Source organism: Eurosta solidaginis, chromosome 4 (genome assembly GCF_040869045.1).
Source record: "Eurosta solidaginis isolate ZX-2024a chromosome 4, ASM4086904v1, whole genome shotgun sequence".
NCBI lineage: Eukaryota > Metazoa > Arthropoda > Insecta > Diptera > Tephritidae > Eurosta > Eurosta solidaginis.
Window position 1 is genome coordinate 153,799,241 of NC_090322.1, and position 20,378 is coordinate 153,819,618.

The following is a 20,378-nucleotide window of genomic DNA, read 5'->3' on the forward strand; positions in this document are numbered from 1 at the left end:
CCTGTGGCACCCCTTGTTTAATTCTCCTTGGTTTTGATGTTTCGTTTCTGAATTGCACCGATGCCTGCCGACCACCCAGATAATTTGCGGTCCACCTTTTAAGACATGGGGGAAGGGTAGACCCTTCCAGGTCTTGCAGTAATGAGCCATGGTTGACCGTATCAAAGGCTTTTGATAGGTCTAGCGCTACGAGTACTGTTCGATGGTGGGGGTATTGATTCAAACCGCAATTTATCTGGGTGCTAATGACATTTAGCGCGGAGGTAGTGCTATAGAGTTTTCTGAAGCCATGCTGATGAGGGGCTAGCTGCGAATGTGCTTGGAAATAAGGGAGCAGAATGGCTTCAAGCGTCTTTGCCACTGGCGATAGGAGAGATATCGGACGATATGACTCACCTACGTTAGCTGGTTTCCCAGGCTTTAGTAGCGGGACCACCTTGGCCATTTTCCATTTCTCGGGTATGGCAAAGGTGGAGAGAGACAGGTTGAAGACATGCGCTAAATATTTGAAACCCTCTTTCCCTAGGTTTTTAAGCATCGGCATGGCTATGCCGTCTGGGCCCACTGCTTTGGATGGTTTAGCGCGACCAATGGCGTCCTCAACCTCTCTAGCGGTGATGGTGATTGGTGACGCGCTGAATTTGTGTTTATGTGCGTGTCTATTGGCTCTCCGTCTATCTTTGTCGACCGTAGGATGCATTATATATTGTCGGCAGAAAGCGCTCGCGCATTTTTCCGCATCCGACAGCACCTTATCGGCAAAGGCGATGTAAGCTTTGTCTTTGTGCTTAGTCGGATTCGATAGGGACTTTACGGTGGACCCGGCCTCCGCCGGGAAGTGGGGCCGGATTTCGGGAATTCTCCCAGCGGGAATGAAATGTGCCGAGGCGGATTCAATGACCTTACGGAAGGCACGCTCCCCTTTGCGGGCATCAGTCGGGATAGGAAGGGCAGCAAAGCTGCTGTCTTTTGCAGATTTATATTCTTCCCACTTTCCTTTTTTGAAGTTTATGAAAGTGCGTTTTTCGGTGACGATGAAGTCGGCGGTACGCTCGAACGAAATAAGTATGGGCAGGTGGTCGGATGCCAATGTTACCATCGGCTGCCAGTTGATGCAGTTTACGAGTTCTGCGCTCACGATTGAGATATCTGGCGAGCTATGACAGCTTCCTACCATACGTGTGGGGGCGTCTCCGTTTATTGTGCAGAACGTCGTTTCTTCTATTTGATCCGCCAACATCTCACCCCTACTGTCCGCCCGCAAGTTTGAATGCCATAGGTCGTGATGGGCATTGAAATCGCCTAAGATAATGCGATTGTTGCCAGTGAGTAAGGCCTCGATTTTAGGGCGGTATCCACTGGGGCAACAGGTGACAGGAGGGATGTAGATGTTGATGATTTCTAGATTTGCATCGCCTGACCGGACAGATAGGCCTTGACGTTCTAAGACATTGTCCCTGCGGTCGATGCCAGGATCAAATATATGACATTGCACAGAGTGGTGTATAATAAACGCGAGGCCGCCTCCATTTCCGCTCTCGCGGTCCTTCCTGTGGACATTATACCCAGAGCAGGTCTGCAATGCAGATCTTGCTGTGAGTTTAGTCTCTTGAATCGCAGCAATGCGGATGTTGTGCCGCTTCATGAAATCGACTATCTCCGTAATCTTCCCAGTTAGTCCATTACAGTTTAACTGCAGAATTCTGAAGTGCATGAGGGGTGACGCCACCACTCTAGGGGTAAGTGACGGGTGACCACGCCTAGGTTGTGGAAGGCCACGACGCAATTGCTGTTGTGGCCTTGGGACTGGGCGCCCTTGGGCAAGCATTGGGGTACCCGGATGATTTGGGTTTGCGACCTGGCAACATGGCTCGATGAAACCCGTCGAGGGGTTGCCGTCGCGGAGACCAGAACATCTAGGAAAGTGGCACCACCCAAGGCAGGAGCTGCATTGAGCGGATGTCGCAAACCTATATATTCTGTGCTGGCAGACGGTGCAAACGGAGGTAGGGACTAAGAGTCTGTTTCCCTGACCTGCACGATTGCTGCCAGAAAAGAGGGGCGGAGAAGAAGACGGGGGCAGGGGCTGATGCTCAGCATTGCTACCAGCTCTACTACGAAGGTAGTAGTTATGAGTGGTATCAGCTGTTTGAGTTGTTGGCGGCGTGGGGCGCGAGCAGCAGCGGGTACTTGTTGTGGCTTGCTGAGCAGCGAGGCTGCTGGAAGGTAGTGGAGGGGCGCTTAGGCGTAGACTACGGGACGCCCTTGGGCGTGAGCAGCAAGGAGCCACAAAAGATTTATAAAAGTTACGTGGACGTCGAGTTTTGGGATCAAGCCCAGAACAACCTGTCCGATGCAACCATCCCTTGCACGAGACACACTGAACAGAGTATGACCGTCCTAAAAAGATTCTTTTCTGGCAAATGCAGCAAAACCATTTCTCAGGACCGGGGTCAGGAGACGGACCCGGATTGGGTTCGATACCTTCCCGGAGTAAGAGAATATGTAGCAGTCCTGCTGCAAGGAGCTGCTGGGAGGATGACAATTTGTGGGAGGGACGAAACAAATTAAATGGGGTCACACTGAAATGACAGTCCTTGGTCGGGAAAAATCCCGAGTCGCTCCGGTACATAGAACCGACTGCCTTGGGAAGCGATGTATAATGATATATCGTTAGCTTAATGTGAAAATATGCTAAGTCACTTTTTACGAATTTTACAGGAGACGAAAAAAAGTGAATAATTTTTGAAATAACGTTTTTTTTTTCAAAACTGTGAATGAGGATACCTTAGTTGCTATACTTTTGAGTGTAGAAGCTTTTAAAAAGATAAATAAAAATCATGTATGCTAACCCAGCAGCTATTTTATGACTTAGCACAATTTCCTCACTCAAAACAAATTTTTTCTCCTGACTTAGCACTTTTTACTCAATATTGTAACGAATTTACTGCAAATCCTCTTATTTGCAATCTTCTGCTAAGTTCGAATCACTAAACTGTTGATTAAATAACTCCAATATTGAATAATGGAAAAATGGCCTTTATTAAAGTACTTCACGATAACACTTATACTTTGCAACTAGCTTGCTTAATAACCAAACTGACTGATAGCTTAAATGAAACTGATCTCTCGCCTCCACTGTTGTCGCCCTTTTAAACTGTCCGACCTCCTCGTTGCATATTTCTAGGCTTTTCTAATTCCAGAACTTACTAGTTAGTTATAAATTTCTCAGCTACAACTACAGATGTATAATTTTTATAGCTTCTCTCATACCCCATGCGCTTGTATGTGTGAGCGACACTTCCACAATCATAATTGCATACCTTTAGGAGCATCTCAGATAAGATATCTGCATGTGTTTGTGCATCTCTTCTCCGCTGCGTGTACGTACATACATAGGTGTAGACAAAATGATTAAATTATTGATGTGCATTCACGTCACTGCTTAGCATCGGCATAGAGATGGCAGTACCCCTTAGTGTTGCTAACATTCCTAACAATATGTTTCCCCATCACTACTCCCCTTTAATGATTGAAATATAACACTAAAACTACATATATATTTCACAAAAAATACTATTTATTTGTCAAACTATTTCTAACTATTGGCGGCCACCGTGGTGTGGTGGTAGCGTGCTCCGCCTACCACACCGAATGCCCCGGGTTCACACCCCGGCCAAAGCAACATCAAAATTTTAGAAATAAGGTTTTTCAATTAGAAGAAAATTTTTCTAAGCGGAGTCACCCCCCGGCAGTGTTTGGCAAGCACTCCGAGTGTATTTCTGCCATGAAAAGCTCTCAGTGAAAACTCATCTGCCTCGCAGATGCCGTTCGGAGTCGGCATAAAACAAGTAGGTCCCGTCCCGTCAATTTGTGGGAAAAATTAAAAAAAAGCAGCATGACGTAAACTGGAAGATAAGCTCGGCCTAAAATCTCTTCGGAGGTTATCGCGCCTTACATTTATTTTATTTTATTTCTAACGGTTCTGATCTGGACACTTTAGCCGGATGGTGCGCAGACAATAACTTATTTTTAAATTCAAACAAATGCTGTGTTGTGTCTTATTCCATAAAGACAACTGCAACCATTGTTTACTATAACTGCAACATACTTTATCAATAAACTAAATCCCTTAATCGGTGTCAAGAGAGTAAAGACTTGGGCGTAATTTTTTACTCCAAACTCTCTTTTTTTAGTCACATTGATTATGACGTTGAAGGCACTTTATATATCCTTAGTCAGAAGTGGTATTGAATATTTCTCAATAATATGGAATCCTTTCTATGAATCTAACTCCTATAAAATTGAGAAAGTTCCAAAAAATTTTACAAAATTGCTTTACGTATGCTTCACTGGCCAGACGGCCTCCCATCATATACCAGTAGTCACAAATTGCTTGGTCTTCAGGCTTTGCATGACAGAAGAATTTTATCTCACTCATGCTTGCCGATAATGTAATAAACTTTAGCACGAATTGCTCTGATTTATCTACTTTGTTCATTCCATATATTCCACTGCGTGATTTTCGGCATAATAGATTATTTATCGAAATAACTCATAAAACGAATTATGCTATGAATGAACCTATAACTAGCACTATACGTCTAGCAAATCGATTCAGTAGTGTTATTAATTTTAATAACAGCTTATATAGGTTTAAGCTTGAATTGTTTTCTGTTTTTAACTAGTATGTAAGAAAGCATGTAGTTATCGACATGTAAGCTTGAATTGTTTTCTGTTTTTAACTAGTCTGTAAGAAAGCATGTAGTTATCGACATGTAAGAATTGAAGTAGATTATAGTCAGCGCAAAGCATTTATAATACACCAAAGGCATGTCTCAATTGGGTAAATATATAGCTTCTCCAACCCAATTGTCAACTCACCTAACCGTGGCGAATCCTGTTTCATTGACAGCCGAGGCTCTGGCGATCCCAAGTTCCTCATAGAACTAGGGGGTGGGGAGGGCGGGACGGCCTAGAAGGTTTAATGTGGTCATATAAATCGTTCCCGAGATGGTCGAGCCAGTACTACCTTAATAGTGCTTTGTTACCGGAACGTACCGGATCTGTATCCGGCAAAGGGTCATCAACATCGGTAACACTCCCCAAGGCCTTCGGGAAGTGTTTTTATCGTTAATACAACAACAACAACAAAGCATGTACTTTAAGACTGAATGAATTAAATATATAAATAAAATGCGCGTACAAAGAAATGACTAGTAATTCAGATTGATATTATTGACAAGTTGACTTAGCACATTTTTTTTTAACACCTGACGACTTAGCACATTTACACATCATTGCCCACAGCACGTAAAAATGAAAAATTTAAATATTTTTTTTTTTGTGATCGATGTATTTTGAATTCAGTTTTAAAACTGCATTAAAATAAAATTTTTCAAAAAAGGTGACTTAGCGTATTTTCACATTAAGCTACCGATATGGAGTAAAAAAAATTGTCCCAGGTTTGAACACTTTGTTTATGAAAAAATAAAAAAAATAATAATAATTTTTGGCGCCCTGTAAAAACGGCAAAATTGATATTTTCTCTATGTTTTCTGTAACTTATTTTCGATTTTCACTTTGGCACTATGGTAGATACTATAAAGGTAGTAATTTATTTACTCAGATAAAGAAATACGATTAATATTTAAATCTGTCTTCAATGGGGACGAACATTTTTATGTTACAAGCTTATACCGATTTCACACAGAAACTTAATCGAATCTCAATTTTGTATAATGAAATAATTATCCTTTATTTATTAATTTGGGAAAAATTTAAACAACGTGACATCAGGACGGACAAGGCGACACGTTGTTTAAATTTTTCCCATATTATTATATAAATTAAAATTTGCTTCAAATAAATGTTTTCATACATTTAAAGCAATAAGGGCAGTCCCCGCTTAACTCATTGAAATAATTATCCTTTTCACAACTGGTAATTTGCTTCATTAAACAAACATCTGCCAGTAGCCCCAAAAAATATTATCTTTTGTTGCAAATGCAGCGAAAATAAAATTTTGATTGTTTTTTTTTTTGTGTTTTCCTATTTTTGTAAATTAATAAAAATGATTTATTATACCTTTCATGAAAATGAAATTGTAAGTCCTTAAGGGAAAATAAATAGGCCCACCATTAAGTATACCGAAATTATCACGATGAAGAGCTGAGTTGATTTAGCCATGTCCGTTTTTCCGTCTGTCTGTTATTATGCAAACTAGTCCTTTAATTTTGGAGATATCTTGATAAAATTTGGTGAGCGGGTATATTTAGGTGTCCAATTAGACATTTTACGGAACCGGCCGGATCGGACCACTATAGCATATATCCCCCATATAACCGATTTTTCAGAAAAGAGGATTTTTGTCATATCTTCCTCAATTTATGAGATTGAAGCTTCAAACTGCACCAAAAGCTTTCGTATTCTGCACATATTATTGTCTGAAAAAATGAATGAGATCGGTCGTTTATATACCATATATCCCTCACAACCGATTGTTCAGATAAGAAGCTTTTAGTAATTACTGCCCCATTTTAACAGCTAGAGGCTTCCAATTTCACCAAGTGCTTACATATACAGCATATATTGTTGTCTGAAAAAATCATTGAGACCGGTGGCATATATAGTGTATACCCCATATAAACTTTAATTTCTGACCCCTTTTTTACGGCTAGAAGCATCAAATTTCATCAAATACTTACACTTACGTCATATATTGTTGAAATAAGTGATTCGTGGTCATAGTTTTTACATGCAGACCACAAAAACGTGAAACTTTGCAGCCTCACACAAATTACCTGCCGATTTGTATACCCAGCTGTACTTTTACACAGGGTATTATAACTTTGATTAGATAACAGGTGGTTGTACAGGTATAAAGGAATCGAGATAATAGATATAGAATTCCATATATCCAAATCATCAGTATCGAAAAAAAATATAGATTGAGCCATGTCCGTCCGTCCGTCCGTTAACACGATAACTTTAATAAATATTGAGATATCTTACCGGACACAGAATAGATTTGTATTGAAAATGAGCGAAATCGGATGATAACCACGCCCACTTTTTATATGTATAACATTTTGGAAAACACAAAAAACCGGATTATTTAGTAAATAATACACCTAGAATGTTGAAATTTGACGTGTGGAATGATATTGAGACTCTTGATAAAAAATTTGTTAAAATGGGCGTGGCACCGCCCACTTGTGATAAAATAAATTTTCCAAATATTATTAATCATAAATCAAAAATCGTTAAACCTGTCGTAACAAAATTCGGCAGAGAGGTTGCCTTTACTATAAGGAATGCTTTGAAGAAAAATTAACGAAATCGGTTAAGGACCACGCCCACTTTAATATAAACGATTTTTAAAAGGGTCGTGGACGAATAAAATAAGCTATATCTTGGCAAAAAGAGCTTTATATCAATGGTATTTCATTTCCCAAGTGGATTTATAACAACAAATAGGAAAAACTTCAAATTTAAAAAAATAGGCCCGTTTTATGACTAAGCAATTTTCTATGTTTCGGGAGCCATAACTCGAAGAAAATTTGTTCAGAATAGAACCATATGAATATGTATTATTGCGCAGCCTTCTAACAATACTATTAAGCACACAAAACAAACAACAACAGCATTTCAAGTGTACAGCTAGGTATGTAATGTTCGGTTTTACCCGAACTTAGACTTCCTTACTTTTTTATTTTATAGTTGTTTTAAAAATCGATAAGGTATGTACATCTGTTCACTATATATTTCATATCTTATACAGCCTATTATTTGGATATTACGAATGGGTTAAGGTTATTTTTCAGCCCCATTCATGAAAGGATGAAGTCTTCGGCATAGCCGAAAACAGTCCCGTCCTTACTTGTTTTTCATTCTTATTTGTTTATTGATATTAAAATCCGACCCACCAAGCAAAACGTACTAGATTTTTGAATCCATTAGGCATTCAATAAAACAATAATGATGGCTGTAAATTATACATTGGGGTGGTATATATTTAAAAAAAAAATTTTTTAAGTCAATATTTTAAATGTAAATGTAAATATAAGGCCCGGTGTCTAGCGTGATTTTAAACATCAGTTAAAATTGACTAAATACTTGCCTGTTTGGTTTATAAAATAAAGTTTTACTTCGCATCTAAGTTTAAGCGGCCAAAGTGGCAAGGTTTAAATCTAGCCAAATTTAACTGTAGTATAAACTTACACTGAAGAATCTTATATTTATAACTGAGACTGTAATTAAAAAAGAAAAGATTTGGTGTGAACATTTTAAAATTGACCTACAGAACTCAAATGACCTCCCAGTTTTCACTTTAAGCCCAGATAGTTCAGAAATATTCTCTCTCTCACTAAAAAAACCCAATGAGCATGAGAATGCCACACTAAAACAAAATAAGTTTGCAGCTCTAAAAATTAAAAAAATACGTCAATTTGGTAAAAAAATGCATCTAATGTTGACAAATTGCTTTGAAGTCTAGATGAAAAATATAAAACTAGGATATTCCTATATACCGTTATATTATCTCCACGTATATTCACTTCAATGGACACTTCCACTTCTTCTGGCTTATTTGTTGTAGCTTTTTCTACGGCATTTTGTATATTTGCATTTAAGCCAAGTAAAAGAGAGATTAATATTAAACTTGGGAGAAACATTTTTTGTCTGCGCAAATATACGTTTGTTATTTGTATTATTTTTAATACAAGTGCTTTATTACACTTGTATTACGAATCTTAACGTTATAATGCACTTTTCAGTTAATAATTAGATACATAAACCGCTCAAATACAAGAAACTACTGAAACCTTGATTTGAACTGCATTGACATTTTATTTGAATGAGAAGCTCATTGAGCAACGGCATCAAAATGAGTATAAGCCAAATTACACAATCAACAAACTATCAGTGATATACAAAATTGAGAGATTAAACAAATCATAATTTATTTACAAACTTGCTGTCTGGTTTGAAAACAACATTCGATTTAACATTATGGTACTCTGCGGTATACCAATGTGAGAGTTGGTGGCCCACAACAAAGCGGCTGAAAGATTAACAAATTTGCTAGAGTTGCCGTTAGGAAAACCATTATCGTATTTCGACTGGTTACTGACTCAACCACGTAATGGCAAAAACTTAAGTTTACAGGAGAACCAATAAACTGATTTTTATTAGAGATATCAGTTTTTTCGAAATTCTAAGGATAACCAAATTTTAAATAGAGGACGTTCTGTTACATAAGAAAAAATATACACAAATAGTTTGCTGATTTAGTATTTTAAATAATTTACAAATACTTACGAGGTTGCTGTTCTTACGAAAAGAAAATATATGTTGTATATGCGTGGTTGTTGTTTTTTTATTTTATGTATGTAATGTACGTAGTTTGTTTAAAGATTCTCAAATTGGTTTAATCTTAAAGCGAAAATAAGATTTTTTCATGTGAAATGACAATTTAAAATAAACAAGCAGTATTCATTACTGAAAAATACATAGTACATTAATACATGTGATTATAAGTTAAATTTTTTATGGAATTTAATTTTATAAATCTTCGTGGATCAAATTATCATAAAAAGCATGATAGTCAGTGGGAATGAACTCTTTAAAACTCTGCAAATCTCGGAATTTTTTAAAGGTAATTTTAAAGGCTGTATATAAAGGCCTCTGACTTCGGGTAATGCCTTTTCAGTTTTTAATCGGTGTGGTAATTGTACCCATTCATCGTCGTAATCAAGTTTGTAAAAAATTCCAACTGAGGTATGCTTTAGATATTTTACATCAGTGACACAAGCGCCGCCTGATTTTGTTCCGGGTCTTATGGATTTGTAAAAATTTAATTCGGATTATTTTCTAAAAAATGTGTGCCCAACATAGTGCACTTTATATGGTCCATTGGTTGTTCTTGCCTCCCGTATGAGCTTTACAAAATCAGCAGGAACAAACAGTTCTTTATTGTTTTCCTTTCTCAATATTCGCATGGACGGAATCGCATTCCATTTGGGTATGACTAACGGACAAATACTTTTGGTAAACTGTAGTATTATACTTTTTGGAAAAATACGTCAACGCATTTGATAAAGTCACATTTCTATTTTGTGCACTACATCCATCACTGAACAAACATATAGGAATATCCTTTGCAGTTACTTCAGTTTCTAAAAAAGTAATAAACATGAGGCAACAATATTAGCGTCCATTCCACCTTCACCTTCATAACAAACTACCTCCGAGTTTTTCAAATTAAAAATTGTGAACTGATGACATGATAACTTTTGTTTGAAGCAATGGGCCCCAGCAGCAATAAATGGAACCATTTGAACAGCTTGAACATCCAGTGTGAAGCAATTAATCTCTCCATTCCTTGCTCTCTCTTTATCTTGCTCCTCCTCTTTTCGAGCACGATCTTTAAGTCTTATGTACGTACTGAAAGTGTTCGTATCAACATTCTTATTTTTATAAGCGTAACAAATACTGCACTGATCTTTTTTTGGTTTGTATAATCCGATGTTCAGCTCATGCGTTACGTTTAAAAAAGTTTTATAGCCAGCCCTTTCAGATTCGGAAATATTATTCATACTTAAAAATTTTGTAAACCTGTTTAATGGATGTGTAAGTCAATTCCATATATATTTTTTGCGAATTTTGTCGGCAATAGTGAGATATCATTTTTGGAATATTGTCCAAAAAGGATTTAATGTGTTCTATTTTTCTTGAGTTCAACAGATTTGTCTTTCTTGAATTACTTGTTTTTTTTACTATACCATGGTCATTGGCATTTTTCAGTGTATTTCGAACAAACCATTCCCCAATATTAAGTGTACCTAAAAACATATTTTTGCAGACTTGAATTGATTCACCTTCAACTTTTAGGTGATAACGTAGAGTACACGATCTTTTTATGGTTTGGCTTCTTCTACGCCCAACTGGAACAACATGAACTAGTGGACTAATCCACGACTTTCTTTGATCCCATAACATTTCCCTCCAAAAGGACTTAAAGAGCTCAGCTCTTTGACAATCAGATATGCTTACACACTTATTGCCGCCCCTATCGGTTTTACATCGGCATCGCTGCTTTAATTTTCTCTCACTTCTCTTTTTCATACCCACCATTTCTCCACTGATTCTTTCCAAACTATAGTAGCATTCTCCCTGTTGCCGCGCTTTTTTAACCTTTTCTCTTTTCCACTGGTGTCGCTTGCTCTGCCCTTTCTTTGCTCTCGTGTGTGATATCAAGCCTGATGTTTCATCCAGTTTATGCTTCGTTGGAGTACTTGATGTATTACTTGAACTTTCAATAGAATTTACTTCAAAGCAACTAGACGAATCAATGGAGAATGTGTCCTCTGAACTACTTTCGACGTTCGAATTGGCATCTATAAAAAGTTCGGTTCTTTCGTCTAATTTCTTGGGAGTAAAGCTGTTATTAGTTTCGAAACTTTCAGCGAAAATGAAATTGCCCGTTTTTTCATCAAGAACTCTGTGAATTTCAGCATTTGCTTCCTAAAATACAATATGAGTTTGAATAACTTCTATGTAGATTATATGAAAGCACATGTTGATAAATTTATAACTTACCTTAGGATATTCTTTTATATTAGTCGACTTTTTGCAAATTTTTATACTCAGTTGAGCAGAGCTCACAGAGTATATTAAGTTTGATTGGATAACGGTTGGTTGTACAGGTATATAGGAATCGAGATAGATATAGACTTCCATATATCAAAATAATCAGGATCGAAAAAAAATTTGATTGAGCCATGTCCGTCCGTCCGTCCGTTAACACGATAACTTGAGTAAATTTTGAGGTAAATTGATGAAATTTGGTATGTAGGTTCCTGAGCACTCATCTCAGATCGCTATTTAAAATGAACGAAATCGGACCATAACCACGCCCACTTTTTCGATATCGAAAATTTCGAAAAACCGAAAAAGTGCGATAATTCATTACCAAAGAAAGCTAAATCGATGAAACTTGGTAGATGGGTTGACCTTATGACACAGAATAGAAAACTAGTAAAATTTTGGACAATGGGCGTGGAACCGCCCACTTTTAAAAGAAGGTAATTTAAAACTTTTGCAAGCTGTAATTTGGCAGTCGTTGAAGATATCATGATGAAATTTGGCAGGAACGTTACTCCTATTACTATATGTACGCTTAATAAAAATTTGCCAAATCGGAGAAGAACCACGCCCACTTTTAAAAAAAAAATTTTTAAAGTAAAATTTTAACAAAAAATTTAATATCTTTACAGTATATAAGTAAATTATGTCAACATTCAACTCCAGTAATGATATGGTGCAACAAAATACAAAAATAAAAGAAAATTTCAAAATGGGTGTGGCTCCGCCCTTTTTCATTTAATTTGTCTAGGATACTTTTAATGCCATAAGTCGAACAAAAATTTACCAATCCTTTTGACATTTGGTAGTGGCATAGATATTATGACGTTAACTGTTTTCTGTGAAAATGGGCGAAATCGGTTGAAGCCACGCCCAGTTTTTATACACAGTCGTCCGTCTGTCCTTCCGCATGTCCGTTAACATGATAACTTGAGCAAAAATCGACATATCTTTACCCGACTTAGTTCACGTACTTATCTGAACTCACTTTATCTTGGTATAAAAAATGAACGAAATCCGACTATGACCACGGCCAATTTTTCGATATCGAAAATTACGAAAAATGAAAAAAATGCCATAATTCTATACCAAATACGAAAAGAGGGATGAAACATGGTAATTGGATTGGTGTATTGACGCGAAATATAACTTTAGAAAAACACTTGGTAAAATGGGTGTGACACCTACCATATTAAGTAGAAGAAAATGAAAAAGTTCTGCAGGGCGAAATAAAGAACCCTTGAAATCTTGGCAGGTATTACATATATAAATAAATTAGCGGTATCCAACATATGATGTTCTGGGTCACCCTAGTCCACAATATGGTCGATATCTGGAAAACGCCTTCACATATACAACTACCACCACTCCCTTTTAAAGCTCTCATTAATACCTTTAATTTGAAACCAATATCGTACAAACACATTCTAGAGTCACCCCTGGCCCACCTTTATGGCGATATCTCGAAAAGGCGACACCTATAAAACGAGGGCCCACTCCCTTTTAAAATATTCATTAACACCTTTCATGTGATACCCATATCGTACAAACAAAGTCTAGAGTCACCCCTGATCCACCTTTATTGCGATACCTCGAAAAGGCGACCACCTATACAACTACCACCACTCACTTTTCATTTGATACCCATATCGTACAAACAAATTCTAGAGTCCACCCTGATCCACCTTTATGGCGATATCCCTAAATGGCGTCCACCTATAGAACTATGGCCCACTCCCTCATAAAATACTCTTTAATGCCTTTCATTTGATACACATGTCATACAAACACATTCCAGGGTTTCCCTCGGTTCATTTTCCTACATGGTTATTTTCCCTTATGTTGTCACCATAGCTCTCAACTGAGTATGTAATGTTCTTGTTACTTGTTTTCTTTGGATTCATTTTTAATACTTTTTATTAAAACAAAAGAAGAATAATATGAAATAGAAATAACTGAACTTAAAACTGATGTATGGCGATTGTTGCCAAGTTATCAATTTAAGGAGTGCATTAAAAGTAAGTCTTTTACGGGGTTGCTGTATTCATGAAATTTCATGTTTAACAAGCCAACCTAATATAAACGCACGCAAGTAAATTGCTGTCAAAAATTTCTCATGCACATACAACTTGTATGAGAGCAACCCAAATTGAATTTGCTGCGTAAAAACCTAACTCGATTTCCAATTTTTGTTCTGCGTGACATTTAGATTTGACGTTTGCACACATGCTTTACATTGTCGCAACGCATGCTTATTTGGGTTAGGGCAAAAAACGCCGGTCGTTTGCGTGAGCTAAAAAACGCAGCGCGGTTTTATTAGGTTGGCTTGTAAGTTACGAGTTTACGTAAAAAGGATTTTTGTTCTAAAATAAGTAAAAATTATTATTTTTCTAGGTTTACCCATTTGTAATACATGTTAATGCTTCTTTTGATACCAAAAACCAAAATTTTAGGAAATGGGAGTTAAGTGGTTGAGCCAGAAACCAGTCGATTTCTTTTCAATGGACCATAGTACAGCTTTTCTCTGAAACACTATTTACATATTGACTAAAAAACACAATCCTTATGTCAAATATTGATAAAAATGTCGAATAGTAGTGAAACTATAAACAATTTAAGTAAGGTTATAAGATATGTACTCAAAATTTCGTGTTAACATGACTTGTACCCGATTTTTCAGTGCGAGTTTAAACTACAGTTAAAGTTGAACAGAGTTTAACCCTGCCACTTCGGCCGCTTAAGCTGAGATGAGCAGCAAAATTTTATGTTGTCGAACAAAGTGGCAAGGTTAAACTTTCACTGTAGTTTAAGCTTGCACTGAAAAAACGAGCATTAATGAAATGTTGACATGTGACAAATGTACTCCATTTTTGCTAGTAGAGAAGCTTTTCATACCTGTTTCGGTACTCGAAAAATGAGTTTCGGTGGGAAAGGAAATAAAATCGGCGCTAAACGAAAAAAAATATTTGTTAGATTTTGAATGCTAAAAACCGGAACGTGCGAATGTTTATCGACAGTTTTTTTCTTATTTGTAATCCATGAATATTCCTTTATTTACCATTCCTCCAACATTTTCATGAAGCATAAACCATTTCATTATATTATAAGAAAATATTATGTCACCTCAAATATGAGAAACGTTTTCGGAACGTCCGAACAGCAGCTTTAGATCGCTATAAAGTAATTGTATTGGATACTGGCCTTAAAATGTCGTTTACGACAAAAGAAAATTTTCGAATCCAATGCCTACTGTAGTTTTTATAACCAACAAGTAAGGAAGGTTAAGTTCGGGTTAACCGAACATTACATACTCAGTTGAGAGCTATGGTGACAACATAAGGGAAAATAACCCATGTAGGAAAATGAACCGAGGGAAACCCTGGAATGGGATTGTATGACATGTGTATCAAATGAAAGGCATTAAAGAGTATTTTACGAAGGAGTGGGCCATAGTTCTATAGGTGGACGCCATTTACGGATATCGCCATAAAGGTGGATCAGGGTTGACTCTAGAATTTGTTTGTACAATATGGGTATCAAATGAAAGGTGTTAAAGAGTATTTTATGAGGGAGTGGGCCATAGTTCTATAGGTGGACGCCATTTAGGGATATAGCCATAAAGGTGGATCAGGGTTGACTCTAGAATGCGTTTGTACGATATGGGTATCAAATGAAAGGTGTTAATGAGTATTTTAAAAGGGAGTAATCCTTGGTTCCATAGGTGGACGCCGTTTCGAAATATCGCCATAAAGGTGGACCAGGGGTGACCCTAGAATTTGTTTGTACAATATGGGTATCAAAAGAAAGGTGTTAATGAGTATTTTAAAATGGAGTAATCCTTAGTTCCATAGGTGGACGCCGTTTCGAGATATCGCCATAAAGGTGGACCAGGGGTGACCCTAGAATTTGTTTGTACAATATGGGTATCGAAAGAAAGGTGTTAATGAGTATTTTAAAAGGGAGTGATGCTTAGTTCCACAGGTGGACGCCGTTTCGAGATATCGCCATAAAGGTGGACCAGGTGTGACCCTAGAATTTGTTTGTACGATATGGGTATCAAATTAAAGGTATTAAGGAGGGTTTTAAAAGGGAGTGGGGTAGTTGTATAGGTGGTCGCCTTTTCGAGATATCGCCATAAAGGTGGACCAGGGGTGACTCTAGAATGCGTTTGTACGATATGGGTATCAAATGAAAGGTGTTAATGAGTATTTTAAAACGGAGTAATCGTTAGTTCCATAGGTGGACGCCGTTTCGAGATATCGCCATAAAGGTGGACCAGGGGTGACCCTAGAATTTGTTTGTACAATATGGGTATCTAAAGAAAGGTGTTAATGAGTATTTTAAAAGGGAATAATCCTTAGTTCCATAGGTGTACGCCGTTTCGAGATATCGCCACAAAGGTGGACCAGGGGTGACCCTAGAATTTGTTTGTACAATATGGGTATCAAAAGAAAGGTGTTAATGAGTATTTTAAAAGGGAGTGATGCTTAGTTCCACAGGTGAACGCCGTTTCGAGATATCGCCATAAAGGTGGACCAGGTGTGACCCTGGAATGCGTTTGTACAATATGGGTATCAAACGAAAGATGTTAATGAGTATTTTAAAAGGGAGTAATCCTTAGTTCCATAGGTGGACGCCGTTTCGAGATATCGCCATAAAGGTGGACCAGGGGTGACCCTAGAATTTGTTTGTACAATATGGGTATCAAAAGAAAGGTATTAATGAGTATTTTAAAAGGGAGTGATGCTTAGTTCCACAGGTGGACGCCGTTTCGAGATATCGCCATAAAGGTGGACCAGGTGTGACCCTGGAATGCGTTTGTACCATATGGGTATCAAATTAATGGTATTAATGAGGGTTTTAAAAGGGAGTGGGCCTTAGTTCTATAGGTGGACGCCGTTTGGAAATATCGCCATAAAGGTGGACCAGGGGTGACTCTAGAATATGTTTGTACGATATGGGTATCAAATTAAAGGTATTAATGAGAGTTTTAAAAGGGAGTGGTGGTAGTTGTATATGTGAAGGCGTTTTCCAGATATCGACCAAAATGTGGACCAGGGTGACCCAGAACATCATCTGTTGGATACCGCTAATTTATTTATATATGTAATACCTGCCAAGATTTTAAGGGTTTTTTATTTCGCCCTGCAGAACTTTTTCATTTTCTTCTACTTAATATGGTAGGTGTCACAACCATTTTATAAAGTTTTTTCTAAAGTTATATTTCGCGTCAATAAACCAATTCAATTACCTCACCATGTTTCATCCCTTTTTTCGTATTTGGTATAGAATTATGGCATTTTTTTCATTTTTCGTAATTTTCGATATCGAAAAAGTGGGCGTGGTCATTGTCGGATTTCGTTCATTTTTCATACCAAGATAAAGTGAGTTCAAGTAAGTACGTGAACTAAGTTCATTAAAGATATGTCGATTTTTGCTCAAGTTATCGTGTTAACGGCCATGCGGAAGGACAGACGAACGACTGTGTATAAAAACTGGGCGTGGCATCAACCGATTTCGCCCGTTTTCACAGAAAACAGTTAACATCATAAAATCTATGCCCCTACCAAATTTGAAAAGGATTGGTTAATTTTTGTTCGACTTATGGCGTTAAAAGTATCCTAGACAAATTAAATGAAAAAGGGCGGAGTCACGCCCGTTTTGAAATTTTCTTTTATTTTTGTATTTTGTTGCACCATATCATTACTGGAGTTGAATGTTGACATAATTTACTTATATAATGTAAAGATATTAATTTTTTTGTTAAAATTTTACTTTAAAAAATTTTTTTTTTTTAAAGTGGGTGTGGTCCTTCTCCGATTTTGCTAATTTTTATTAGACATACATATAGTAATAGGAGTAACGTCCCTGCCAAAGTTCATCATGATATCTTCAACGACTAACAAGTTACAGCTTGCAAAAGTTTTAAATTGCCTTCTTTTAAAAGTGGGCGGTGCCACGCCCATTGTCCAAAATTTTACTAGTTTTCTATTCTGCGTCATAAATTCAACTCACCTACCAAGTTTCGTCGCTGTTTATAGTCCGATATCGTTCATTTTAAATAGCGATCTGAGATGAATGCTCAGGAACGTACATGCCAAATTTCATCAAGATACCTCAAAATTTACTCAAGTTATCGTGTTAACGGACGGGCGGACGGACGGACGGACGGACATGGCTTAATCGAATTTTTTTTCGATCCTGATTATTTTAATATATGGAAGTCTATATCTATCTCGATTCCTTTATATATGTACAATTAACCGTTATCCAATCAAACTTAATATACTCTGTGAGCTCTGCTCAACTGAGTATAAAAATGTGTACCAGGATCATATTGAGGTAGTTCCACTTATTGTGACGTTAACCACTTGACTTTTGCGAGCACAATGACAATTTCATAAAATTCTCCCTACCAGATTGAAAAGTATTGCGATTTTTTCTGATTTTGATCAATTTCACGTTAACGGGTACGAGTCAAACTTTTTCATTGTTATCTTAATATATAAAAAACACGTGTCACAAGTTTGAGGCCAATGGACTCCTAAACTACTGAACCGACTTTGAATTTGTTTAGCACCCCGTGTGTAGTTTGATCTAACTTGAAATATAGGATAGGTTTTATCTCAGTTTATAGTCGCAATATTATTTTATTGCAAGTTTTTTATTTGTTTATACGTAATATTAAAATGTTACGTATACGCAGTGGCACTCATATTTTCAGGTGGTGCGGATATACTTCCGTGTAATTGCTTGGTGTTTAACTAAACAACCTGCTTATCAATAAAAAATATTATAGCGAATGATATCAAGTATAGCACATCACCATGCCCGCCGAGAGTGGGGGGAGGGGGTTTCTGAGGGGGCCTGCGATTTAGAGGTACTATAACATTTTTTTTAATACAGGAGAGTCTTTAGTTGTTCCATGTGCAATTTTTAAGCCGAATTTCAAAAGCAACGAAAATCTGCATTTCGTTTTAATATTATAGTGAAGTGTGAAAAATAAAAATCTATATATATATAGATTTTATATATGTTATATATATAAAAAGAAAGGCTAAAATGTGTGTTAGTTGGTCGCCGGTGTTTGAAGATATGCGTCGGTCGATTTTGTTCAAACTTTCACACAAGTTGCGTAAACCTCACGCGGTGGTTACTACAGGTACAAGGTCTCGAGATATAGGCCAAAAGGTGGGCCAGTGAATGCCTAGACAGTGTTCATACAATATGGATATCAAATGAAAGCTGTTGATGAGTGCTTTGGTACAGAGTAATATATTATCCAGAGACGGACTGGGACTGGGATTAGGACTAGGACTAGGACTGAGACTCGGAGTGGGACTGGGACTGGGGCTGGAATAAAATACATACCAACGTCTGGGACAGGCAATAAGGGATGCAGAAGAATGAGAAGGAATTGAGAGAAGAGAAAAGAGAGAAGGAGATTGAGAAAGAGATAGACTGAGACGAAGATGGAGATAGGTGAAGCGAAAAAGACGGAGGCAGGAGTGAATAAAAGGATTAGGAGAAAGTGAAGAGGGGGGAGGGCAGAGTCAGACGGAAAAAGCTTATTAAAATGTATGCAGATAGGCCAAATTTAGGGCAGGACAACGTCTGCCGGGTCTTCTAGTTTTAAATAAAAAAGGAAAAATGAGCTTCGTGTATTTGAAATGTGTAAATACGAAATCCCAGTCTAAAAAAAAGTGGTTTGTCATTTGACGAGATGATAAACTAAGCAAAAGGGGCATTTGATTGGACTTATGGCGCAATTTTGCCTCCTTCTCGAAAGGCTCAGGTCACTTGGTTGCGGTCATTGCGTGGAAATTAGAAACACCCAATATTTTATAATTTTGATACGAAGATGACCTCAAGTACATACTTTTAATCTAATAATACATACATGAGCTGCACGTAATTGACTATACGACTGCTAAAGAAATGATCTTGAAAGAACCGAAGAATGTCGTGAACGATGCAAATCGAGATTGGCGAACCTTTTTTTAAAACATGCTTCTGACAGTTCAAATTTAGTTTCTGTGTTCCTGATACCCCACACTTCATGAAATTATGGCGAAACCACTTTATTGATGAAATTTTATGTTTCAAAATAAATCCCATTCAATTCAGATGTCATAGAAGAACTAATAACATTGTGCAAATTCGACTTGACTGTAACAATAGAATAAAACCGTTTAAAAAAGAATATGTTTGGCGTAAAAGCCGCTGATATGTAACTTACACTACAACTTTTTATCAGCAATAATTTGGTAAAATTCGTAAGCACGATTCTTGAAACAATTGAATGTTTTTGGAAAATATATTTTAATTCAAAAACGATGATTATATTCATTATACAGGGTTAAAAAGTTGCTAAAAGTTCAGCTCTAAATTTCTTTAAGGGGGTTTAATTTTATTCCTTAACGGTACGTCGTAACGGCATAAACGAATTATAAACGGCATAAATTATATAGACTTCTATGGTGTGGAGCTACCATTATTTTATAAATTTGTTTCAAAGTAAAATTACATGTTTTACTTTACGGCTGCACGTTGTGAACGAATTTTGTGATTGAAATTTAAGTAACTTCCCTATAAGGTACAAGCTTGAAACTTGGAATATAGTTCAGAACCCGATGGCAATGCAATAATAAGAAAAAACCGCCGCTAGGTGGCGCAAGGATCGAGATATTCAAAAAAATCGTATTTGTCGTCCGATTTGGCTCATATTTGGA

The 20,378-nt window shown here is 37.1% G+C and overlaps 2 protein-coding genes across 5 annotated transcripts in view; one reads left to right on the forward strand and one right to left on the reverse strand.

Moving 5' to 3' along the window:
• The window catches only part of LOC137250520 (glycine-rich selenoprotein-like), a 36,946-nt gene that overhangs the window by 13,280 nt on the left and 3,288 nt on the right, over positions 1-20,378 (forward strand). The window lies entirely within an intron of this gene.
• regucalcin overlaps positions 1-20,378 on the reverse strand; it is a 36,043-nt gene that overhangs the window by 5,591 nt on the left and 10,074 nt on the right. Inside the window, exon 1 of one of the 2 annotated variants that reach the window (XM_067783471.1) lies at positions 8,532-8,790. The exons of the other annotated variant lie outside the window; for it this stretch is intronic. Coding sequence (XP_067639572.1) covers positions 8,532-8,675 — 144 coding nt within the window. The 5' untranslated portion in view covers positions 8,676-8,790. Of the gene's footprint in view, positions 1-8,531; positions 8,791-20,378 lie in introns of those variants that run through there. 2 annotated transcript variants of the gene reach the window in all.